The sequence below is a fragment of the Mobula hypostoma genome, chromosome 29 (assembly GCF_963921235.1).
Source record: "Mobula hypostoma chromosome 29, sMobHyp1.1, whole genome shotgun sequence".
NCBI classification, from domain to species: domain Eukaryota; kingdom Metazoa; phylum Chordata; class Chondrichthyes; order Myliobatiformes; family Myliobatidae; genus Mobula; species Mobula hypostoma.
The window spans coordinates 25462569-25483274 of NC_086125.1; the positions used below are offsets into that span (position 1 = coordinate 25462569).

The 20706-nt window shown below is 40.6% G+C and overlaps 1 protein-coding gene across 6 annotated transcripts in view; it reads right to left on the minus strand.

Annotated features, from left to right (window-relative positions):
* The window catches only part of LOC134339362 (dedicator of cytokinesis protein 7-like), a 223323-nt gene that overhangs the window by 158669 nt on the left and 43948 nt on the right, over window positions 1–20706 (minus strand). For all 6 annotated transcript variants that reach the window (XM_063035799.1, XM_063035798.1, XM_063035797.1 and 3 more), the window contains exons 2-7: window positions 20345–20435; window positions 17405–17580; window positions 16200–16268; window positions 15021–15150; window positions 11149–11361; window positions 3220–3305 (exon numbers count right to left, since the gene is read on the minus strand). In XM_063035799.1, the coding sequence (XP_062891869.1) occupies window positions 3220–3305; window positions 11149–11361; window positions 15021–15150; window positions 16200–16268; window positions 17405–17580; window positions 20345–20435 (765 nt within the window). The remainder of the gene's footprint in view (window positions 1–3219; window positions 3306–11148; window positions 11362–15020; window positions 15151–16199; window positions 16269–17404; window positions 17581–20344; window positions 20436–20706) is intronic.

Here is a 20706-nt window from a genome sequence, read left to right on the forward strand (position 1 = left end):
TGGCCTGCTGCGTTCACCAGCAACTTTTATGTGTGTTGCTTGATATTAGTGAACAATAAAACTTTCAAACTGCAACTATGCTAGGACTAGAGTTTATCCATCTGCCTAGCTTAGGAAATCGGGGACTTCTCAAGCGAGGGCAGACTAGTGACTGCATGCTTTTCCAAAGTCGTAACATTTGTGCTCTGTGCTGTCAGCAATGTGTTTTGCACCTTGATCACTGTTTTATTTGGCTATAATCACGAACAGTTGAATGATATTTAAACAAGAACAAGGAAATACAATATAATAAATGAAAAACTACAGAAAAAGACTGACAAGCAACCAAGGTGCAAAAGAAACAAACTGTGCAAATACAATTAAAAAAAGATTTGGTTGGTTGGTTGACTATCTATCTATCTATATAGATAGATCTAGACTGAGAACCTGAGTTGCAGAGTCCTTGAAAGTGAGTCCTTAGATTGTAGAATCGGTTCAGTTGATGTGAGTAAAGTTATCCCCTCTGGTTCAGGAGTCTGATGGTTGAAGGGAAATAGCTGTTCCTGAACCTGATGATATGGGACTTCAGGCTCCTGTACTTCCTTCCCGATAGCAGCAGAAGAAAGATGGCTTGCCATGGATGGTGGCAATGCCCTTAACAAACAGCCTGCAGATTTCCATGCCCAAGTTCACAGAGGAATTGCTCGTACATACATGTTTATTCTTAACATAAAGCAGAAGCTTTAATGAACAAAGCAAAGAGTTAAAACATGAAGCATGCAGCTTCTGCTATATACTATCACTGGGAAAAAAGAAAATAAATTATAAATTGAATTCTGGATGAAGTATTTCACATTAGTGTTGCAGTTCGGAAGGTCAAGTGTAAAGTGACAGTATACTGTTAATGGCTTGACCCTTAACAGAGTTACGTGCAGTGAGATCTTGGGGCCTAAGTCCTTAAGCTCTCTGAATATGGCAACATAGGTGAATGGTGTGGTAAAGAAGGCATATGATATGCTTGCCTTTATTACTTAAGAAATTGAATTCCAAGAGACAGGAAGTTATGTTGCAGCTTCTAAAACTCTCAGTAGGCTGCATCCATATTAATGGAAGAACGTCAAGGCTTTGGAAAGGATGCAGAAGAGGCTCAGCACCTGCATTAGAGGACGTGTTCTAAGGAAAGTTGGACAAATTTGGATTGTTTTCTCTGGAGTTGTGGAGACTGAGTGAAGACCTGATTAAGGTTTACAAGATTATGAGAGGCATAGAGTGGACAGCCAGCATTCTTTTCTCAGGTTTGAAAAGTTAAATACCAGAGGGGGGTGTGTGTGTGTGTGTGTGTGTGTGTGTGTGTGTGTGTGTGTGTGTCTATATATATATATACACACAGACACACCACCGCCCACCCCACCGAGTTGATAGGTCTTTACTTAATAAAGGTGTCAAAGGTTACAGGGAAAAGGCAGAAAAATGGGATTGAGTGGGAATAATAAATCAGCCATAATCGAATGCCGAAGAAAATAATTCTGCTAATATGCTTTATGTTCCTATGGGTGACTGGGATGGTGGTAGAGGCAAATATGATAGAGGCATTCAAGAGGCTTCAGGATAGACACATGGATGTGCAGGAAATGGAAGGATATGGGCTTTGTGTAGACAGAAGGATTAGTTTAGTTGACATTTGCTTACTAACTTGGGATTTTTATCAATTTAACCGAGAATTTTTATTTGTAAATCGCATGCTTTTTTTTTCATAGTAGAACCCCAATAACAGGGAAAATTATAAAACATAAAAAAACCAAAAATTCAAAAATTGAAATGTCAATAGGTCCCCCTTTGCTCAGCACCTGGTTGGACCACCTCTCACAGCCAATAATCCTTATTGATAAGTCTCTATTAGCTTTGCACCACGTGATTTAACGCAAGGTTTACCCACTCCTCTTTGAAAAATTGCTCAAGCTGCGCCAGGTTACTTGAGGAGCAATGGTGGACAGCAATCTTGAGGTCTTGCCAGAGATGATCAATTAAGGTTAGGACACTGACTGGACCGCTCAAGGACATTTGATTTTCTTCATTTGAAGTCCTCCATGGTTGTTCTGACAGTGTGCTTTGGATCATTGTCCTGCTGAAAGAAGAGCTTCCTCCCCAGTTTAAACTCCCTGTATGTAGCGGCATTCATCTGCCCATCAATCCTGACCAGATTTCCAGTCCCTGCTGCTGAAAAACACATCCATAGCATGATGCTATGTCCACCATACTTTACAGTAGGGACGTTACCTAGCTGAAGTGCACTATTACATTTATGCCACACATACTGCTTAGTGGTAAGGCCAAAAATTTCCACTTTTGTCTCATATGACCAAAAGCTTCCTTCCACAACTTTACAGTATACCCTTTTTGTGCAATGCCTTAAAGATGTGGAGCCATGACTTCATCTCCAATTCTAGCCACTGACTTCTGCAGCTCATTCAAAGTGACTGTTGGTATCACAGTAGCCTCTGTTACAAGTACAATTCTTCTCCGGCAACCAAGTTTAGAGGAGCAGTCTGACCTAGGCAGTGTGGCTCTGGTTTCATTTTTTTTTTCCCCCACTTTTTCACGATGGACTGCACTGAACTCTGAGGTATGATCAACGCCCTTGAGATGGCCCTGTACCCTTCCCCAAATTTGTGCTTCTCTAGATCATTTCCCCGACTTGCTTTGAATGCTCTTTTGGCTTCATTTTGGTTTGGTCTGTTGAAAATCTATCATACTGTTGGACCTTACAGAGAAGTTGTATTTATTCTTTGGAATTCATTGAAAACAGGTGATCCTCCAATTTTCTGTATCAACAAATTGGGTGAGTTGGTAAGGTAATATACAGTATTACACACGAGGAAAGTTACCATAGTAATTACAAAGGAGTTGAATGCTTTTTCAACCTCACAATTTTGGTTTTTAATTTTTAGTAAATTGCTAACAGGTTTTGGATTTTATTGTCTTGATTTGACATGATGCACAATGTTTTGTAGATCAGCTCAAAAAATCCTACTTCAATATATATTTAGAAAATAAGACAGTAAAATTTGAGAATAGTTATGGGGGCTGAATACTTTTTCAAGACATTTTGGAAGTGTGCTACAGAAAACATTTCTTCAACTTGAGCTTTACTCAAGCCTGTGATTTCATTATCCATAGTCCTACTGTCTGTTCAACACAACATGGGGAGATGTTATGTGTTCTTAGGTAGTATTTACTTACTTCAGTGACAGACACTTCACAAGAATTCTTTGCCCAAAATGTTCTTTAGGGACTTCAGGAGTACAAGATCGTTCTACAGCTTCATCCTGCCAGTGCAAAAAAAATACAATCAGCTCAGGAATTCTGTAAGCTTATGTGTTGCTGTCTTTATAAATTAATAGAGATTAATGTGGCAACCAGATCTATTCTTTCATGATGCTAGAATCATCTGCTTGTTCCTATTTGCAAGTTCTGTTTCGGTGTTAAAGTCTGCCTCCCCTCTCTGGACTCTGTCCATACTTCTCTGTCTCAGTAAAACAGACACCACCCATCCTGGACATCCTCTTTCCTCCCCTCTCACATCAGGCATAAAAGCACGTACCACCAAGCTCAAGGACAGTTACTTGTAAATCTATTAAATGTTTCTCAAATACAATAAAATGGACTCTTGACCTCATAAAATATCTTGGAACCTTATTGTTTATCTGCACTGTACTTTCTCTGTAGCTGTTACACTTTATTCTGTATTGGTATTGTTTCACCTTGTTCTGCCTCAATGCACTGTGCAATGACTGGGTCTGTATGAACAGTGTGTAAGACAGGTCTTTCACTGTATCATGGTACCCATGACAACAATAAACCAATTCAATTCTGGCACTGGCCATTAATAAAATACACAGAGTCTAGAGGTTTTCCAGAAGGCATGGGTTCAGACTTGGGATACCTGCTGTTAAACTTATTCTGTTAATGCTTGACTAGCTAACCTTCAAGAGGACCACAACCTTGTTGTAGGGTTTGGATGCTTGTGTGCCTAAATGACCCAGAGAGCTATGTTGCCTGGAGTCAGAGTCTTGTTCTTTGGCTCTTGGTAGGGTCACCCATGCCAAACAAGTGAAAGGGTGGAGGACAAACTAAGAATAGTATACCAAACTAAGAATGGTTTGGAGGTTCAGCTCAGGGCTAACAACCCTGACTGAACAAAAAACAATTATTACGGAAATAGCAATGAAGAATCCTTCTCTTCAGACAGAGATGGAGGACCTTCATTGCTGCCCTAAACGCCAGCGGTGTAATGGAAGTAAGTTAGAAAGCTAAGGGAGGGGCATGTTCCTGGTTTGATACTTACTGCTCCCATATCAACAAATGCAATATTGCTTCAGAGGAGAACAATAAGGACACAGGATATGGGCATTATCAGGAGCAACAGCAACTGTCTTGAGCAATTCATCCTCACACGAGCACAATACTACTTTCCTGTCAACATCCAAGATGACATTAGATTCAGAATCAAATTTAATATCACTGGCATATGTCATGACATGTGCTGTTATGTGGCAGAATACTTGGATTTTTGCATCTTTTTGAGTAAACTTCCAATTAAGAACATATTAGAACCCGGACCAACTGTAACAATGAAATACCAGAAAGGTTTTTGACTCAGTCGATATGAAAGTTAAAGGAAAATTAACATAAGAACAAAGAGTAGGTCATTTAATGCATTGAGACTATTTTCCATTAAATTAAAGCTGACTGGTAATAACCAATGCTTTTTTCTTCTATATTTCTTTACATCCTTACTTATTATTCTCAGCCCCAAATTGTAATTAACCCAGCAAACACTGTATTTGTCAGAGTTCTGGATTTCCTTTGTGTGAGAAAGTGCTTCCTGAATTCATTAGTAAAGAAAGAGCCACTTTAAAATTATGGTCCTTTGTTCTTAATTCTTCCTTCCAGTCCTAATTTCTATTTACGTATCTTTTAATTATCTAAAGGATAAAGATAAGGTTATTTGCCATATGTATAGCGAAATGTACAGTGAAATACATCAATGACTAACCCAGCCTGAGGACGTGCTGGGAACAGCCCACAAATGTCGCCATGCTTACAGTGCCAAAATGGCATGCCCACAAGTTACTAACCCTAACAGTACATTTTTTGGTCCGTGGGAGGAAACCACGCAGTCATGAAGAAAACGTACATTCCCACAGTGGTGGGAGTTGAGCCCCGATCAGATAACCCTGGTGCTGTAACAGCATTATGCTAACCATTACACTACCATTCTGCCCCTCTATCATTCAGCATCTCTATCAAACCATTCCTTAACCTTTCAGTTTAATACATAATGTCATATATATTTACCTAATACTTTGGATATCTATTGCACAGTATTCTCATTCAAAATAAAATCCAGGTATAACAGTACCTCCCCACCACTCGTTTCATGTTTAATACATTGAAGAAGCTCAAAGCAGAGGTAATGACAATCAATAAACATACAAGTGCTGCCAGGAGGATAGAACCAGCATAGAAACCAGTGCTGGGCACAGCATTCCAAGATACCGTCATCACTAAGACAAACCATTATTATAATATCTGCCCGATGAAGGTTGGGAACCACCTGCCAACATCTGCTCCTGGCTGAAGGCTACAGTTACCTTATAAGGTAACTGGAGAATGCACCCTAACAGGTATATGTAACAAGTGCTGCATCCATCTTTGATTGGTAATGAAGAAAGGACCGAGTTTACTGAATTGTGTCTTTTCTGCTTTGCATCAAAAAGCCTTAAGTATTATAGAAAGTACCAGTCTTTTAAGTGACTATGATTTCAGAGTTAGTATTCAGGTTTTGAAATATAAATCACGTGCATCATTTGGCCATACCGTAATAACTCTTTGCTACCACAGCATTCATCAATTGTGAGAAATGGTTGAACACATACATTTCAGTACATTTTAAGTCAAATTCATTCGTGATAAGCAAACAGTCTGTTGGAGGAAGTCAGCAGGTTGAACGGTGTCTGTGGAACGAAAGGAACTGTTGTCATTTCAGGTTGAAACCCTGCTTAAGGTTAAGTCCCCGATGCAAGGTTTTAGCAAAATGTCTTCTCACGTTTGCTTTCCTCCCACAGATGCTGCTCAATCCACTGAGTTTCTCCAGCAGATTGTTTGCTACTCCAGAGTCTAGTATCTGCAGTTTCTCGTGTCTCCATTCTAATTCCCTAATTTGATCAGGCGTACATATGGATTGCATCGATGGACTTTCTGAAAGTGTTAAAGTGTGGATAGTTACACTGCAGGACCAATGCTTTGCTGCACTATTTCCTGAGCACATCTAGAATTCTGCTAATCTCTTGAATGTTTCTATACCTTAAGCTCCACTGGAGTTGGCCATCTCAGTCTCATGACAAATGGTATGGTTCTGGTGGATTAGCATATGCCACATGTAAACAGGAAGTGACTCATGCTGTGAGAGTAGGATTCCAGGCGGAAGGTAAAAGGGACATGACACATTTTCCTAACAGGCAAAGACGTAGCTCTTTTTCTATGCAAACACAAGAGATGACAGGTGCGGGAATCTGGAGCAACACAAAGAATGCTGAAGAAGCTCAGCAGGTCAGGTAGGATCTACAAAAGGACATGAATAGTTGACGTTTCAGGTCAAGACCCTTCATCTGGACCAGAATGAAGGGCCCAGATGAAGATCTTGTCCTGAAACATTCACCATCTATTTCCCTCCATAGATGCTGCCTGACCCACTGAATTTCTCCAGCACTTGTGTAGCTCTTTCTGTAGCTCAGTATATTAAACTATAAACTATTATTGTGAATAAAACAGATTGCATTAGGCACTTCTCATTGAATAGGATCATTTTATTTGGACAACTATTCCCAAATGGGAAGGACAACAAATAAAGCTGTAGATGGCAGGCTCCAAGTAACTGTGATTTTGCTTTGGGAGTTACTGATCATATCTTTAGTAACCAGAGATCAATGGAATAGTTAGATCACTTTGTATTTGAATAATACAAACATGGCACAAATTGTCCTCTTAAATGCGCATTCTTGCTGCTTGTGAGTGCTCATGTGCACACCCATATGCACACGTCCATGTATGCGAATGCTATGTGCAGATGAATGCACAGATTTGGTGGTGGGCTTCAGAGGGGCATTCAATAAATAGTACTTACTATGTTGCTCACTAGGTGGCATCAAAGCTCCCAATATTTAGTTGATCTCTCAACTGAATGAATTTCTTTAGATTACATGCAGCAAGACACAAAATGCTGAAGGAACTCAGCCGGCCAGGCAGCATTTTGGTGGGAAATGGCTAGCTGGCATTTAGGGTTAAGACCCTGCATCTGGACTAATTTCTGTCCTGATTCATCCCCGATGAAGGGTGTTGGCCTGAAACGTTGACTGGTTATTTCAAATTCAATTTCAAATGTATTGTCATCCAACCATATATGTACATGTAGACCTCCAAACGAAACAACATTCCTCTAGACCAGGGTTTCCCAATTAGTTTTCCACAAGGACCAAATTATGTCAAGCATGCCAAGCCAAGGGCCAAAACTTCCAGGGCTTTTTTTTCATTGCACCACTAAGCTGTTTTATGGGCAGATGTTGTTGTTGCTGCTATTACCATTACTATTATTATCAGTAGCAGTGGTAGTAGTAGTGGTAGTAGTAATAATTTAGGCCTGGGATTCTCAAAGCCTGTGTTGTAGGTCACACAAGAAAAAAAAATGCACTCTTGAAACAAAATAAGTCCAAAACCAACCATTTAATTATGACTCTAGCTATCTCAACTGTCAGCTGTCACATTGAAAACTCATCTGGGACTTAAAATACACACACACACAATGTAAACATGGTAGTCTTCACCACCTCTCTTCCACACGAAGAGTTTTAGTAATACTGCCTTTTCCACTGTTCCTTTTCTCTCATTTAATCTATTTGTTCTTTTTAATTATGCTACGCAGCATTTGAAGTATGAAGTGTAGCTATAAATGAAATTATCAGTATTATTGTTGTTGTAATATTATTATACCGCAATAAGATTGACAAATGGACAAAAATAAATTGATTCACTCACCAATCAGTGACAGGAGTGACAGTGACGGGGTGAGGCAATCCTTCTGATGTCGGGTCTGTATTCTGTTGTGGCAATACTGAGGCACTGGCCAAGATATGCATTGGAGAATCTATTTCTGTCCTGGTTCTTGATAGAGTTCATTGAAGAAAATGATGACTCACATATGTACGTGGAGGGGAACAGTGTGAGTAGGACAACTGTAATAGCTCTCGTGTTTTTGAATTGAGCTTGGGGAACCACGTTGATCCAAAAATCACTCACCCCAACGTCCTTGTGTTGTGCTTTGAGCAAATCAGATGTTCCCATTTCCAAGACCTCCATCTGAAGAGTTGCTTCACCTATGGAAGGCACCAGGCTTTTGGCCTCTGCAGTCCACTGGCCGTCAGCTGAAATGGAGAACGGCTGTCTCAGGAAGAGGAGGATGTCACCTGAGAGTTTAGGGAAGTTTTCAAGTCGTTCCCTGAAGTTTTCTGCTAGATTCATCACAAAACCCTTCATCACTGGATCCTCCTGCATTTCGTTCTTCTCGCAATGCTCCCACAGACGTGGAAAGTGTAACTTTCTCCCATGAATGTCTCTCTCCAAAAGGTTCAGCTTTGACCAGAAAGCTTCAATCACCTCGTACATGTCCGCAACAGTGTGGTTGTTGCCTTGTAATTGCAGATTAAGTTGATTTACAGGAGACATGATGTCACACAAAAAAAGAACACGTGCCATCATCTTGTTGTCACTTAAAAACCTCTTAAATCCTTAGGCTTTTTGGTTCTGCAGGCTGCATAAAAATGACACAAGCTCGTCGCGCAGATCACACACCCTCTCCAACACATGGCCTTTGCTCAGCCAGCGAACATCATTATGCAGCAAAAGATCTTTGTGTTCCGCTGACATTTCCTCCAGCAATGCTCTGAAAAGGCGATGTTGCAGACTAGAACTCTCATGAACAAAATTTACCAGTCTCGTCACAGTAGCGGTCCCCAACCACCGGGCCGCGAGGAAACGATATGAGTCAGCTGCACCTTTCCTCATTCCCTGTCATGCACTGTTGAACTTGAACATAGGATTGCCAACTGTCCCGTATTTGCCGGGACATCCCGAATACTGAGCTAAATTGGTTTGTCCCGTATTTCCCCTGCTAAGGTAGAGCGTTCCTATGAAACCTTTCATGCCGAAATGGCATAAAGCGAAAAAGCAATTACCATTAATTTGTATGGGAAAATTTTTTGAGCGTTCCTAGACCCAAAAAATAACCTAATACATCATACCAAATAACACATAAAACCAAAAATAAATAACACTAACATATAGTAAAAGCAGGAATGATATGATAAATTCATTGCTTATATAAAGTAGAAATAATGTATGTACAGTATAGTCGGGAAGATGAAGGCAAAACCGATTTGTGGGGGAAAAAAATTGGCACGTACGCGCATGCGGACATCACGCATGCACACACAGGTGCCCGCACAAGGCTTCATGGTTATGGTAGTCTTTCGTAGGGTAAAGCGTCCCGGGATTTGACTGCTACTTTTGTCCCTTATTTGGGAGTGAGAAAGTTGGCAACCCTAACTGTAAAAGACATGTTGAGGTGAGTTTAATCCTACTTGAACACCCCCACTGGTTGACCAGTCCGCAAAAATATTGTCAATATCAAACTGGTCCGCGGTGCAAAAAAGGTTGGGGACCCCTGCGTCACAGTATCTATTGCCTCTTTCATTTCCCCACACAGTTTAGCGCACAACACTGATTTGTGAATAATGCAATGAAACTCCAAGAGTGCTGGGTTAACAGCAGCAAACCTGCTTACCAAACCCTTGTGTTGTCTCACCATCGACAGAGCCCCATCGGTGACAATAGACATGATTTTGCTCACATCCAAGCCATTCTTCTCAAAGAACTGTGTCAATTCGTTAAAGATTATTTCCCCAGTTGTGCGCCCAGGCAGAGGAAGCAAACAAAGTAAATCTTCCTGAAAGGTCTTCCCATCAAAAAATCTTGCGAACACAGATAGCTCTTCCATATCAGTTTGGTCACAGGACGAGTCTATGGCTAGTGATATGGCTTCTGTTTTCTCCAAATCAGTGAGTAGATTGGAAAAACACTCCTCTGTTAAAACTTCTACTCTTCTTGTTGCCGTGTTAGCCGACAATGGCACCGTCTTTAATAGCTCCACAACTGTTTTCATGGTTTTCACATCATGACTTAAAACTTCGCCAACCATATCAATTGCACACGTTTTAATCAACTCAGCATCAGCAAATAGCTTCTTAGCTTTGGCAAGATTCCATGACACATGCAATGATGCAGCTGTTGCGCTCTCTTGTGCAGATGCTGACTTACCGATAGTAGAAACGGAGTGCTTGCATGATGTTATCATATTTGCAATTTTTTGTTTGCGTTGATCTGATTTTGCAGGGTAGTTGGCATTAAAACTGGCAGCATGCATGGTGTTGAAGGGCCGCTTTAGATTTTCTGATTCTATGCGGACTCTACCGGGGCGTAGGTCAAGTGTATGGTGTGGGATGAGGTTAATGAGAGCAGCACGCGCTTTATTTACATGTTATGACAGGTGCATTCACGTAAGTGCCAATGGGTCGGTGCGGTCCGGACCTGGCCCGCGGTCCGCCTATTGGGGTTGTCTGCTCTAGACCAAGGTGTACAATACAGTACATATAACTCACACACAACATATAAAGTAATATTACCAGAAATAAATTAACAAATAATAAAAAATATTCCAGAAGGTTGACATTTAGCGTGTTTCCCTCCATGGATCCTGCCTGATCTGCTGAGATCCTCTGGCATTCTGTAGTTGATGCTCTGGATTTCAGCATCTGCAGAATCGCTCGAGTTCCTGCATTCCTTTACCCCTTCACGCATTTGCTCCAATCTTCGATGAAAGCTAAGTCAAACCTACTGTACTTGTACCCCTCTATTGATTTTTATTGCTATTTCTGATTGTAGAGTTCCAAAGACATGAAGACAAGCAAATACTAAGTAACATGTTCGTGGTTACGTAAGTGCTTTTACACTACCACTTCCCTCCCCATTTTTTTCCACTCAGAGAAAGTATTTTACCTCATCTGGTGGCGGAAAGAGTGCCAGCAATTCCCGGTGTCGGTTTTCCTTCCTCTGCTCCCCATTGCGCTTGTCCACTTCATCAATAACTGTACGATCCAGAAGGCTGGGCAGAAGGGAATCAGCAGCAGAATTCTTCAGGTCAAAGATACTGGAGGCCCAGCTCCCTCTCGGAGTGTCATCCAGAGACACCGACCTCCGCTTCAGATCATCCTACCAAAGAACAAAGAAGCAGTTGGTTGCAGCTTTTCTTAGAGAATATTGCTCAGACCCTCTGAGAGCTACAAGACCCTTCCAATCATAGGAGACAGATGGACAAAACAAAAAGCAAATCAGCATGTGAGAAAATGCTCACATTAGAAGCATTAGTTCTGATTGGGATGAATTGTAACACAGGAGGTCATTTGCACCAAATGGTGTCCCTGGTCATGTTCTTACATCCTGTGCGGAAGAGCTGGTGGCAAACATTTTTAACCTCTCCCTGCTTCAAGCTGTGGTTCCCTCCTGCTTTAAGAAGGCCACTATCATCCCGGTGCCCAAGAAAACAAGATCACGTGTCATAACAATTACCATCCAGTGGCTCTCTTATCATGAATGCTTCAAGATGCTAGTCATAGCACATCTCTACTGCAGCTTTCCAGAGGAGCTTGACCCACTGCAACTTGTCTACTACCGAAACAGTTCTATGACAGACATCATCTCTCTTGCCCTACACTCATTCCTAGAGCATCTGGATAGCAAAGACACCTACATCAGACGATTGTTTATTGACTATAGCTCTGCCTAAAATACCATAGTGTCAGGAAAGCTCACTATACTCTAGTCAATACCTCCCTCTGTAACTCAATCCTAAACCGCAATCAGTAAGGTCAAGCTGCAACACCTCTGCCACAGTAAGTCTAACACTGGTGCTCCACAAGGATGTGTCCTCAGCCCCCTGCTCTACTCCCTGTGCACTCATGACTACGTGGCCAGATTCTGCTCTAACTCCATCTACAAGTTTGCAAATGACACAACTGTGATGGACAACATCTCAAATAACAATGAGTTGAAGTACAGGAAGGAGATAAAGAGCATAGTGACATGGTGCAGGACAACAACCGATGTCCATAGAACAGCTGGCATTGTCTTCAGAAAGTAGGGCGGTGCACATGCTCCTGTGGTGTTGAGGTTGAGAGGGTTGCGATCTTCAAGTTCCTATTTGTGAATGTTACCAATAGTTTGTCCTGGTCCCGTCACATTGATGTCATGGCCAAGAGGGTCCGTATTCACCAATGAGAGGGAACTTGATCTCTTCGGTATTCACCAGTGAGAGGGAACTTGATGATGGTGAGGGCAATATGAGTGAGGTTGATGTTCTGGAGCATGTTGATATTAAGGGAAAGGAGGTGTTGGAGTTGTTAAAATACATTAGGACAGATAAGTCCCCGGGACCTGACAGAATATTCCCCAGGCTGCTCCACAAGGCGAGAGAAGAGATTGCTGAGCCTCTGGCTAGGATCTTTATGTCCTCCTTGTCCACGGGGATGGTACCGGAGGATTGGAGGGAGGCGAATGTTGTTCCCTTGTTCAAAAAAGGTAGTAGGTATAGTCCGGGTAATTATAGACCAGTGAGCCTTACGTTTGTGGTGGGAAAACTGTTGGAAAAGATTCTTAGAGATAGGATCTATAGGCATTTAGAGAATCATGGTCTGATCAGGGACAGTCAGCATGGCTTTGTGAAGGGCAGATCGTGTCTAACAAGCCTGATAGAATTCTTTGAGGAGGTGACCAGGCATCTACATGACAGTAGTGCCGTGGATGTGATCTATATGGATTTTAGTAAGGCATTTGACAAGGTTCCACACAGTAGGCTTATTCAGAAAGTTAGAAGGCGTGGGATCCAGGGAAGTTTGGCCAGTTGGATTCAGAATTGGCTTGTCTGCAGAAGGCAGAGGGTGGTGGTGGAGGGAGTACATTCAGATTGGAGGATTGTGACTAGTGGTGTCCCACAAGTATCTGTTCTGGGACCTCTACTTTTCGTGATTTTTATTAACAAACCTGGATGTGGGGGTAGAAGGGTGGGTTGGCAAGTTTACAGACGACACAAAGGTTGGTGGTATTGTAGATAGTGTAGAGGATTGTCAAAGATTGCAGAGAGACATTGATAGGATGCAGAAGTGGGCTGAGAAGTGGCAGATGGAGTTCAACCTGGAGAAGTGTGAGGTGGTACACTTTGGAAGGACAAACTCCAAGGCAGAGTACAAAGTAAATGGCAGGATACTTGGTAGTGTGGAGGAGCAGAGGGATCTCGGGGTACATGTCCACAGATCCCTGAAAGTTGCCTCACAGGTGGATAGGGTAGTTAAGAAAGCTTATGGGGTGTTAGCTTTCATAAGTTGAGGGATAGAGTTTAAGAGTCGCGATGTAATGATGCAGCTCTATAAAACTCTGGTTAGGCCACACTTGGAGTACTGTGTCCAGTTCTGGTCACCTCACTATAGGAAGGATGTGGAAGCATTGGAAAGGGTACATAGGAGATTTACCAGGATGCTGCCTGGTTTAGAAAGTATGCATTATGACCAGAGATTAAGGGAGCTAGGGCCTTACTCTTTGGAGAGGAAGGAGAATGAGAGGGGACATGATAGAGGTGTACAAGATAATAAGAGGAATAGATAGAGTGGATAGCCAGCGCCTCTTCCCCAGGGCACCACTGCTCAATACAAGAGGACATGGCTTTAAGGTAAGGGATGGGAAGTTCAAGGGGGATATTAGAGGAAGGTTTTTTACTCAGAGAGTGGTTGGTGCATAGAATACACTGCCTGAGTCAGTGGTGGGGGCAGATACACTAGTGAAGTTTAAGAGACTACTAGACAGGTATATGGAGGAATCTAAGGTGGGGGCTTATATGGCAGGCAGGGTTTGAGGGTTGGCAGAATATTGTGGGCCGAAGGGCCTGTACTGTGCTGTACTATTCTATGTTCTATGTTCTATGAATGTCACTGACGTTTCTGCTTCCTCAGGAGGCTCAAGAAATTCCGCATGTCCCTGTCAACTCTCAACAACTTTTATTAATGCACCATGGATTCTGTCTGAATACATTACGACATGGTGTGACAAATACTCTGCACATGATCACAAGAAACTGCAGAGAATTGTGGATACAGTGCAGTGCATCACAGGAACCAGCCTCCCCTCCATGGACTCTGTTTACACTTGTTACTACCTCAGTAAAGCAGACAGCATAATCCACACTGGACATTCTCTCTTTTCCCCTCTCCCACTGGACAGCAGATACTACAGCCAGGCTCAAAGACCGCTTCTATTCACCATTATCAAACTCTTGAAGGGACCTCTTGCATGACAAGATGGACTCTTGACTTCACAATCTACCTCATTATGATCTTGCACTTTATTGTTTACTTGAATTGTACTTTTTCAGTTGCTTTTACAATTTACTCTGTATTGTTATTATTTTACTTTATTCTACCTCGTGCCATGATCTGATCTGTATGAATAGCATGCAAGATAAGCTTTTTTACTGTATCTTGATACGTGAGAATCCCAATACCATTCTTCCACGACTAATTCTTTGACTAACTATCTATTTAATTTCAGTGCCATGCTCTTTCTCCATAGCCTTGCACATTTTCTACCATGTATCTGTTTTGTTTTTGAAACTTGTACTTCAGATATCGACATTATTCATTTTCTTTACTGACAAATGATACTAGACTTGCACAAGTATTACAACTTATATCAGAATGATCTGTACAAGAATCTAAAACACTTTTGTGACTGTGATGGTGAAGATATGAAACGTGATATCAGATGGAAATCACTGAATTTTTCCCATTTGAAAGTTCGAACACCGAAGCAACATTAACACCAACCTGATCATCTTGGGTTCCTCGGTCATCGACAACCTCATCAGACTCAAAGATCTGCTTGGGTAGGCCCCGTTGTCTCTCACGCTGCTTCTCTGATGTGTTGCTGTTAAATGCAGTGCTCATTTTTTGATACCTTTTCCAAACACAAATCAAAAACAGGCTTACAGTGAGCGTGAGATGTAGGACTATCAAGGGTGGCATTCAGAACCAATATTCCCTCTAATTTGTAATAAACTGTGTGCACAAAAATCCTGTGCTGTGCAATTTTTTGCCCTGTGACAACAACATGTGCACACTGCATTTCTTCAATAAAAACATTATAAATAAGCCAGTTCTAAAATTTTCAGACAAATCATCACAAACTCCACATTTGCAACACTGTCTACATGCCGGTAATAATAAACCTGATTCTGATTCTGAAGGTGAAACAGTGGAGAAGGAACAAAATCTATTAGTAAATCAGAGACCTGATGTCTGCGAGTCCAATAGAGGCTAGAGATTCGGAAGTGGCTTGTTCTGGAAGCCAACAGCTACAGACTGTCCTATTGTGTTGGAATAAAACATACCCTTTTCCCTTTGTCAAAAACCAATCCACTGTCCTGGTATCTGTGCATGGAAGTGGGTGGGTGGGTGAGAGAGAGGGAAGAAAGGGGCTTGTTTTACTATTGTTATCTTGTTGCTATTGTTGTTGTTTCGGTTGTTTAGCTGAACTTTGTGGGCATGTGATGTTGGCGCTGGAATGTGTGGCAACACTTGTAGGCTACCCCCAGCACATCCTTAGGTTGTGTTGGCTGTTAAATGCAGATGACACATTTCACTGTATGCTTCAATGTAGACGTGATAAATAAACGAATCTGAATAGCAAAGATCTTAGTTCTTAAATTAACATCTATTCAAGTTATAGTTTGTAATCATGTATATTTTAAATTGCAGAATAAGATACAATGAAATCAGTAATCCCAATCCTTGAAATTCCGAGATTCCAGGTACTCATTTCAGTATTGCATCTTTTGCCACTCTACACCTCTCCAAATCTCACTCTGCTCTCTTCTAAGTATGTTAAATGGTTAGCCAGCCGGTTTCCTCAGTATGTCCCACAGCTGCAGTATATCACTCTGAGGTAAAACAAACAGACTGTAACAAATGAACAGAAAAATTTATGATAAATCACAAGAAACCCACTTTCTGTGAACAATGACCCAATCTTCGGTGTAGATCTGTATGGCATCTCTTACTCGAGGGTCCATTCCCCTGTAAGGAAAGAAAATGATAATAATTCATGAAAATTCAATAGTCCTATTATGCTGAATAAAACAAAACCTTTTTTCTTTGTAAAAAGACAATCCACTGCATCACACATCTAGTTGAACCTAAAGTTCTTGAGTTTTCTCTCATCAGGTGTTTTTAATCACAAGTTAAGTGACCTGTAATCAAGAAGACATTTAATTTTTCAGATGTCTTCTTGATCAGCAATCCTGAATGAAGGGTCTTGGCCCAAAATGTCAACTGTGTACTCCTCTCCACAGATGATGCCTGACCTGTGAATTCCTCCAGCATTTTGTATGTGTTACTCAGCATCTGCAGAATCGCTTGTGTATTTGAATTTTCACCCTGGATTTTCAGATCAGAACAGTGAAACAATTATACGTAATTTAACTAACATGACTTGTTGAGATTGCAAGTCCCATCCTGGAAGGAATGAGATCATGTAGTGCTATCATACAAGTTCCTTATTTCAATAATCAGTTGCTTTTATATAGCAACTAATATCCTAAGATATCTTACAGGAGCATTGACAATCAAAACTTCACTCTTAGCAACAAAGACAAGCTATCAAAAGCCTGATCAAAGAAGAAAGTTTCAAAGAAAATTTTGAAGGAGTATGAAGATCAGCTGCCAATAATGGAAAATGGAACATACAAGTTCAAAATAAATTTATTATCTAAGTACAGATATGTCACCATATATTACCTTAAGATTCAATTTCTTGCAGGCATTCATAGGAAAACAAAGAAATACAAAACTATCAATGAAAAGCTAGACAGAAAGCCAAATCTTCTTTAAACAAAATTGAAAGAAAGTACTAAAACATTAAAGTTCATGAGGTCAGAGAAGGTTATAGTTAGAGTAGGGAAACGTGCCAAACTGCTACTGTGTTGAGACTGAGATGCTCGCTACAAAGATGAGAATGATCCTAACCATCTGGTTCACCATATTTCAGCTGGACTCCTGCAGTTGACTGATCAAATGCCAAGGAGAACAGGTATAGAAATACTTGTGTCCCTGTGCCTCCAAACTGAGCAAAGAGGACCTCCAATAGATAAAGAGTAGATTTAGTTTTATGTTATAACTGTATGACCCAGGCCTTTACACTAGAAAATACTCACACTTCTTCTGGGACTCCAGGCTCGACCGTTCGACATTCTCGCGGTTCGTAAACCACCTCAATATCATCCACAGGAAACTCGAGTAGTTCCCTGAGTGGACCTGGTTCTGGAGCTGGGGGGTGTGTGGTCAGGTATTCCTCAAAGTCCACAGGCTCTACCACTTCTGAAAGAGGAACCTGAAAATGAGATAGAATAAATCATTGAGAGGAAGTACAACTGTAGTGTGTGAAATTTCCATTTTATCCATTTGTGAAAATAGAAAATATAATCTGAAAAAGGTTCTGTATCAGCTTTCATTGCTAATATTCAATGGAATTGAAAAGACTTGTATGTTAGTAGAGATTCCAGTGACAAAAGAAAAATACAATGCTCCTCATATCATTCCTAACTGCCTCTAATTACTGCATCTGCAAAATGGAAAAAATTATGTTTTTTTAATTTTTAAGTTTGTGATAGTAAAGCGTACAGGTTACACTAAACCTGATAAGATATTGTAATTGAATAGAAGAAAATTTATTCTACATTTAGCCTGTGCTGTGTTTGAACTAGTGATGTTTGATGTTATTGTGAGGGATACTTTACACTTTCTTTAACCTGTTGGGTATGTGTATTGGGAATGTACTGTAATGGGAGCTTTTCCCCTCTATTTAACCCATGCTTTACCTCAAATAAAAACAGAAACACAAAATGCTAGAGATAGCATACTCAGAAAAAGGCAGCATCCGTGGAAAAAGGAAAAAAAGTTAAAGTACTCGATGCTCCCTGACATAGTAAGCAATTCTAGCAATTTGTGTTTTTTATTTCAGATTTCTAGCACCTCCAGCTTTTTTCCCCACCACTGTTCTTAACATACCCTGGTAAAAACAACACTGAAGCAAAATTTCCATTGATAATATCATTGAAAACAGAGTTCACCATGACATAAAAACAATGAAATGTCTGAAGAAGAAAGTGTTCCTTTTCTGAAGCACTCCCTTTCATCAGATGTTTAAGTACAAAAAAGAAAAATAATGTTTTCTTTAGAAATACAAAGTTATTGTTAAAGGCTCATCTCATTGGTAAAACTTCAGGCATTTTTTAGATATGCAGTTCTACTAGCTTCATTTGGAGATCTGATGTAAACAATGATGATCATGGGCAATCAACACGCAATTTGGAAAAAAAAGACAAGGACGTCATAACTTGACCTCTGTAATAAAAAGACTAAATGATCAATATTAGATCTTTGAATGTGAAATACATGTTCAAAAAATGGTGCTCAGACATTCCTTATGGCTAGAGTTGAAGTTCACAAAAATGAAGATAATCTCCTAAACTAACCAATAATTTAACTAATGAACTGATGGAGAGAAGAAATAACAGACAAGTACTAATTGGCAGGATGCAGCTAGTATAGCATAGCCAAGGGCTCTCTTCAATCTCACCCTAAATGACACCATCATTCAACTAATCTCAATGTCCTCAAACCTGACTACCTTGACAGAGGATGACATAGATCCATGCTGTTAATGAACCATGTTCCACAACGATTTGATTAAGGACCTTACATTTGTTCAAATGAATTGATTAGGTGAAAAATAAAGAATGTTGGCTCTCCTATAGCAAACAATCAGTCCATTGCTTAGTGAGATGATACAAGACTGCAATAGGGAAACAGGGATTAGACAATAATGTGCCACAAAAGCTCATTGTCTCAAGCTTGTCTCCTGCCATTTTTAAATTGAGAAACTGCAAGCTAATGATAGCTAATGATGAATTCTTGCCTCTGCCATCAGGAAGAGGATACAGGAGCCACAAGACTCATACCACCAGGTTCAGGCACAGTTATAGCTCCTCAACCATCAGGCTCTTGTACAAGAGGGGATAACATCACCCAGCTTCACTTGCCCCATCAGTGAACTGTACCCACAACCTATGGACTCATTTTCAAGGACTCTTCATCTCATGTTTTTGACATTTATTGCTTATTTATTATTATTGTTATTATTTCAACTTTTTTTCTTCTTTTGTACAGTGGGTGTCCGCCCTGTTGATGCGGTCTTTCACTGACTCTATTATGGAAATTGGATTTATTGAGTATGCAAGCAAGAAAATGAATCTCCGGGTTGTATATGGTGACATATATGTACTTTGAACTTTATGAAAGAGCCCACATGTCCCAAAGGCATGATTCTTGGGTCATGATGGAATGCAGCAACACTATATTTTACTGCAAGACAAATGGAGCACTGCTGAGATTAAAACAACACAAGGAACTGGTGGGTATCACTGCTTGATACTGACCTTTCATCTTTGGGGTCTGGAGTCAACCCAAGCCAAAAAATATTCCTACAAAAATAAATCCCATCTCTGCACTGGTAATAAAGTTATTAAGGGAAGTGAGTTCGACTGGGCATGTTACTTATGGACAAGAGCCAGAAGAACCAAAATGACTCCTCAATCAATATTATCAATCTCACTCATTTAACTGTGTTGGTACTTTATCAAGTCAGTTGATGATGGGTTTTGTGATGCAGGAAAGCTTCAGAAAGGGAAAATACCTTGGAAGGAATAATAGAAAATAAATAACTGAATGCAACACATGAAAAAGCTGTTCAACATCAAACTAGGCTTAAATAAGTGTTCTGTTTTGATCAGAGTTATTAACATTTTGTTTCACAGAAGTCAATCATTAGAGAGTCACTCATTAGAGACCCAGATGAGCACTTGCACATCAACAGCTGAAGATTCAGCAAGGCTCCAAATTATGGTAGAGGGATTTTATTTCTTGTTCTTAAGCAGTATCACTGTGCATACTGTTACATTATCCTGTTAGTACATCTCTTGATTAACTACCTCCAATGTTTCTTTTTCCATGGCAACAATCTCTTACCCTAGCTTTAGTCTGCTTTAGCCTTGTTTCACATTGACAGGGTTATGTTGAAACAGCTGTGCACTTACCAACTGATGGGAGCCGCTGCGTTTCTTGGACAGCTGCGGCGAGCTGCTATATTGGCCGGAAACTTGTTTTCTGACTTCAGATGCCACAGTCCTGCAAAATGAATGGCAATTTATTTAAAATGAATTTTAGAATGAGAAATCTGACAACAGCCAATGCAGCAAGATCAATGAGCCAATGTGATGGCAGACCAGTTGAGGGTTATCCAGAAAAATTATGACATGATGGCCAGAGAGGAATTCTTTGCAACAATCTCTTCATCCTTTTACTTTAATGGTCAAACAATTCAGCACCACTAAAAACCAATTGAGCAAGACATTTGTTTGTGACAGCATAGTAATTCAATGCCGTGCCTCATCTTACA